The 6146-nt window shown below is 44.3% G+C and overlaps 1 protein-coding gene across 1 annotated transcript; it reads left to right on the top strand.

Annotated features, from left to right (window-relative positions):
• Positions 1–3655: 3655 nt before the first annotated feature.
• Positions 3656–4860, top strand: PGRI_007120 (uncharacterized protein; the record flags this gene model as incomplete). Its single annotated transcript, XM_040788425.1, has 7 exons — positions 3656–3818; positions 3920–3929; positions 3997–4020; positions 4070–4214; positions 4265–4576; positions 4632–4759; positions 4818–4860. The coding sequence occupies 7 exons, from the start codon at positions 3656–3658 to the stop codon at positions 4858–4860; spliced, it is 825 nt and encodes a 274-aa protein (XP_040652197.1).
• Between the last annotated feature and the right edge of the window lie 1286 nt (positions 4861–6146).

The raw sequence follows: 6146 nt of genomic DNA, 5'->3' as shown, positions 1-6146 counted from the left end.
GTTCACATACACTCAGGCCAGAAATGGGGTATGGAGAAGTTTCCCATAAATTATGAGGTGGCCTCCAATGGTACGAGTAACGATTGTTACAGTGTATTTCGAGTCATTGTATCGAGGTGAAAACCGTGCAATGGGGGGACTGACATGGAAGTTGAATCGACAAAAAGTCTCCGATAGATTTCAATGCCAGACCCCACAAGGATTTTGAATAAGGAATTCAGGGATTATCATGTGAAAACTAGAAAAATTATTCGAAGCTTAAAGCAAAAAGATGCTAAAGCGCTCAGGGAAGGCTAGAAGCCCTGGAGAAGTGGAGAGTGTAAGAATCCTCTCTCCACGCTAAACAGATCGAATAAAATACATATCAGTACATTAGAGTAATCTTACCCGTATATGGTAGGCCGAGATGGGCTTTTCCTATTTTAGCGCTTACCCCCTTGCTGCTTTTCCCGGCCCGAGAAATCCACTGATCTCTGAGATATGTGGTTTCCTATCTTGGTAATTCAACCCATCAAGGCTCCAGGGCTGAGACAGACAAAAACAAACGGAGTTCATATGTAGCCAATTATCATTGTTACCAATGATATGAACAGTTATTAATAAGGTCGCCCCGCCGATCCAGATATTACAGACTTCCAAGGTTGGTATGGAGACATATTGAGATGCTTTTAGGATGAGCATATATTTACGAGAGAACTTCATTTAGATTAGAGGGGCTTGGTTTTTCTTAGCTGTATTCAGCTGCAAGTGGAACCTAAATTGGTCGAGGCTCCTTTATACAAGAGAGTTACTCCGTAGAAGGATCAGGATTGCACTGCCCAGGTGCCTTTCCTATATAATTTTTTTTTTTTTTCGTTCTAGGGACCGAACTGTTGGGTCCATGGTTATCCAGGTGGAACCCCCAAAGCCACCACAAACTCCAATGCTCTCAGGGCTGAAAATAATTCCAAATATTGAAACTAAAGCGGCACCCTAAGGAAAATATAATATCCGGTATTGTTACATACTAGTATTCAAGTGATCTACCCATATTAATATCTCACCTTTAGGGCTGTACAGTGGCTTAAACAGGCATCAACGTATTCCACGGAGATACTAAATTACATATAAATGAAAATATGAAGATTAAAAGCATAAAGCTAAACATGGCGAATCATTATGTCATCTCATCCCCACTGAAAAGCCTTGATTCTGACTTGGTTGTTGGCAGTGCATTTCCCAGTGCATTTCTCAGTCCATTGGCTCATCGAAAGTGTCCGACGGCCACAACCGATTACCCAATCGGTTCATGCGCTGTTTATTCTCGCTATAACTTCCTATTTGTGGGAGGTTTGAGGGAAATAAATATGAGTTCACACCTTTGGGGCACAAATAGAGTTAAGGTCCTGATTTTTTTAGGTATATCACGGTGTTCATCAAAAAGTGGAATGAAACTGTCACCGGACAATTCTCCGAATACCCCGGTCCGTCAACATAACACCGTGTACTCTATCCAACAGGATAGTTAAATATTGTCCTCGACAATGAATATTAATAGTATAACATAGCCATTGAAGGTCCTCGTATATCCCATATTTGCAAATATCCATTGTTCGGCATTATTAGCCCTGTAAACAATTGACACCAAGTGGATGAGCCAACTCGTATACGTATAAGCATGTGACAGTGGACTCGACTAGTCTCCCTTGAGGCAAGCTGATTTTCTCGGTATGCCGGACAAGTGGGCCTTTGGAACCTTCGAGTAGAGGGAGAGAAGTTGTTTATCATGTGCTAGTGTTAGATGTGGATTTGAAGCTGTGGGATGTGATTTCCAAGTCCAATCAGTATATCAATGCTAGTTTATTAAGGAAACTTATGCGGTTCCTCGCGGTTAATAAGTTGTAAAGTAGTTTGATCCCTCGTATCCACCTCTGTGACTTGACAAGCGTTTTTAGCGCATATTCCTCACGGCGATGTCCGTTATGGAATAGACAGACATATCGACATTATTGGACATTGCTTTTGTAACCAGCTCGCCTTTTTTCTTTTAAAGTTATCTTCGGGTATAACATTTTCCTAGACGTTGTGAAGGGAAATGTGGGCTTACCCTTATAACCCGGGAAACGGCATTGTCACGACCTCTTAAGATACCTCTCTTCCATGCTACATAATAGTGACCAGAAGAAAGGGATATAGTTGGATTGGAAAAGAGGACGAAACTCCTGAACTATTACATATGTACCTTGCGACTGTTACGGCCCGAGGCACCACTGATCGCCGAACACTTTCAGGTTGATCCAACTGACAATTGGAGCGGCCAGCCGTGCGTCCATTACTACCAGTCATGATGCTATCCGACATCGTGGGGAGAACGGCTCCACTCTTCATGATCGCACAGTGGCTACGGCTGAAAAAGAAACTCGATCCACTTATAGTCGACGCCAGGAGTCAAGACTAGAACTTGAAGAAATCGAAACCGTTTTTCCAAGGCAAACTTGAGTTTCAATGCCTCCCTGCTATGGTTGCAAGCGGGAAGACCCGCCGACCGGAGTTGAAGCTCGGGTCCGGCACTTCTTCAAGCGACCAGTGCACAACAAAAAAGGCTTACTTCTTTCACACTCTTGCATGATTGGTCAACTACAAGCCGTGCATATATTTAGTTCCGAAATGAGCCACAAATTGCTACCGTTGATCAATCGAGTCTGGGGAGGATCTACCCTCCATCCTCTAATATGCAGATGATGCATGTTTTGCGTTGCTGCAACGCATAACACAAACATGTGGGTTCATTGTTGAGGACGAGTGGGGTTTCGTCCGGATCTACTTACCCGAAGACGACTTTGCAGAACCGGTATGCTTAAGGGATCATGCTTTAAACTGAAGCTAGAGCTCGGCTAAAGTATCTAGCGAAGGTGAGTTCTTAGTTGAGATTGAACCATACTCAACCTTATATCTATCAGCTGGGCAGCGGTCAGCCAAGTGATGCTATAGGAGAGGCCGCGTATGCCTCAATCATTTTCTGAACGCCACGTTATATTCATAGCAGCCAACCTACCCCCTATGGTCTTGGGTTGGGGACGCCAACGCATATAGCGTTAGAGGTATGCGCGTCCCGGTCAGCTATAGGGCATCTCAGTGCGTAATTTGCGTTCGACACGCATATTTATGCCAAGATTGCCCACGCGACTCAAAAGACAAGCTCATTGACAAGTGGGGCAAGTCCGTGGCAGACTCTGCTGATTCGATCCATGGATACACTATCGATTTTGATGTTTGGTTTTCCAGTCAAATCAAATGAGCCGACGACTTCCATAGATGAACTACCGAACCAATCAGGCCTGGACTTTGAGGAACAATGGTCTAGTGTTCCAGTGGAAATGGAAGTTCTCATGGTTACAGGTCCAAACTGTTCAATTTCTTGACATCGCTTTTTTATCCGCTTTCCAGTCTTTCAATCTTTTACCTTATACCCTCTTTTCTATTTTTGATTTCCCCTTCTCTCCGTACGTTCTCTTATTCTATAATATTCACTACAATCTCCCGCGTGATCATCGAACGCCATCCGTCTTGAAAGAGATACAGCACGACTTGGATTTGTCACCGCACCTTCGGCGCTCATTATGCATATTATTACCCGGAGCATGAAGTATCGGATTATATGAATATCGAATACAGAATGCGGTCCCCAGTCACCGGAGTCTTGTGGCTCTATGGACTCATTTTGGCAACGACTATTTCCGAAGTCTGCGGAGATACAGAACCGAATTTCTTGAGCGTGCGGAAGAACGTAACAAGAGAGTATAAAAGTGAACGTGAGATACCAACGGAGAAATACTTTCGTAAGTACAATTGATCTACAATTCTCACGCAGCCTAGTTCATAAGGCCATGGGACCATGGAGCTCTTATTAAATCCTAACTGACTCGCGTGAACCCCGTAGATGAATTAGAGTATGTCAAACATTTTCCTTCTTTTCAGCCGCACCGGACATGATCAAAACTAACATAGAATACTTAGATTCAATCATCACTACGACGACCGGTACGCTCGCTCATCCTTCACCCCCAAATCCGATGCTAACGCTTCTCAGATACGCCAATGCTAGTCTGCCAGATAGGAAAGTCATCCCATATCTCTCGGACCTAGTCCAGACATATTTCACAACAATGAACGCAATCGGCGCAGAAACGTGGATTATGCATGGGACCCTCTTAGCATGGTGGTGGAATCAGAAGGTGGGTTAATGGATATCAAGGTGCAACAAACTATCTAACCAGTTATATAGCTCTTTCCGTGGGACGACGATCTAGACGTGCAGATCTCGGAAGCAACGATCCATTTCTTGGCAGAATACTATAACATGACCGAGCATTATTTTGACCTCCCCAACGTCGACGGTGGCCGTAAATACATACTCGACGTTAATCCCAATTATGTCGTCAAATCAGAGAGAGACACTCTGAATAAGATTGATGCCCGCTGGATTGATATGTCGTCAGGACTGTTCATTGATATCACTGCTGTTCGCAAGGATGAGGCTAGCCGGCTGAATGGACGTCCGGAAGCGCTTATGTGCAAGGATAAGCATAACTATGATGTGGGTTGTCTGTTCGTGCTGTTTGTTCATTCTCGCTAATGGGTACATAATATAGGAGAGTGACATCTTCCCGCTGCGTGATAGTTTCTTTGAGGGTGTTCCGGTCAAAGTTCCATACGCTTATACATATATTCTCGAAGAAGAGTATGGTCCGATAGCGCTCACTCGGACAAGTTTTGGAGGGTAAGTCCTTAATAGCTGCGTATTATAGCTATTATGTTGATTGGCTAACTCGTTTTAGTTACATCTTCAATGAAAGGACCAAGATTTGGGAGTCGTCGTGATTCTTATAGCTACTATATATATAGATTATTGGCTCATTCTCTTTACGCGTAAAAACAAGCCCTCCCTTTGACGAGGCTTACACAGTAACAATTTACATATACACAGCCCTACGATCCTTCGTACCGCAGAGGCGAAGCATGAGTAGACCGCCGGGCGCGTTCCTTGAATACATCTCTTCTTGCATATATCTGACGTTGGTATATTTGAGCTGGAGCTGATAATGTATATGAAACACTATCTAAGCATCAAGTATCCCGAGGTCTGGTATTACGCCCACGGCTTTTCATGTATTGATCGGAGATAACGGTATTTGGCCTAAACGGGACCCCGCCGGAGGCTCCCCCATAGGCCCGAGCCAATACTGCTCTCATGTGCACGGCTGGACACCTTCTCTCGCACGCGAGTTCATAAGAAGGGTGACGATTCGACTGTATAGGCCTTACGCATGTATTAGCTTCTCATTCTGAGCCAGAAGATATGATCTCGTTGTTACCAGGAACTTCAGCGAAGATGAGTATCAGAATGATGCCAACATACATTTTTGATTGCTGAGCTGTTCCACGAACTACGGCATCACCAGCGATGCCAATAGCGAAACTAGGATCTTAGCTATGTCTCGGGATTTATTTTATACAACATACCCAGATGCTAGGCCATCAAGACTGACGGAAAGACCCGCAGTGGATCAAGCCTTTATATAAGGCGAGACTCGCTTTAGATCATTAGCGACAAGAATGGAGACGACTAAGCCATAGACTCGATAACACCAGCCATACCAGTTCCGTAGGCAGCGCCGAAGCAAGCGAAGACAATTGCGTTGGCGTAGCCCATAGAGCCAATAAATGGCCAGGGTCCCATGGTTAGCCACTTAATCGTGGTAATGAGTTTAGATATGGTAAGGGACCGTCTTGCAAATTGATCCAGCTATTTGAGCGCTTAAGATGGACAGCTTAGAGAGATGTAAGAACACAGTATTAAGAGACGGATGTTACCGACATTAAGAGGTGAGCAATATTGGATTAGATGCTCTATCAAGCGCTGGAGGTAGGGATTACCCCGGTGCCAGAGCCCCCCCGGAAGGTGGCCCCCGCGGCCCCCAACTAAGGCCCTATATAATGTTAGGCACCTGTGTTCCAAAATACTTGTTTTAGTGGGTTTCAGGGTTCAATATATTGATTTGTCACTAGAATCTTTTTTTAATATATATTAGTTAAAGCTCTACATATGCTGCTAACTACATCTGTACTAAATGGTGTTGATACGCTCTACCGTCATACGGTATTAG

The sequence above is a fragment of the Penicillium griseofulvum genome (assembly GCF_001561935.1).
Source record: "Penicillium griseofulvum strain PG3 chromosome Unknown contig_79, whole genome shotgun sequence".
NCBI classification, from domain to species: domain Eukaryota; kingdom Fungi; phylum Ascomycota; class Eurotiomycetes; order Eurotiales; family Aspergillaceae; genus Penicillium; species Penicillium griseofulvum.
This window is presented reverse-complemented; position numbering and strand designations above follow the sequence as displayed.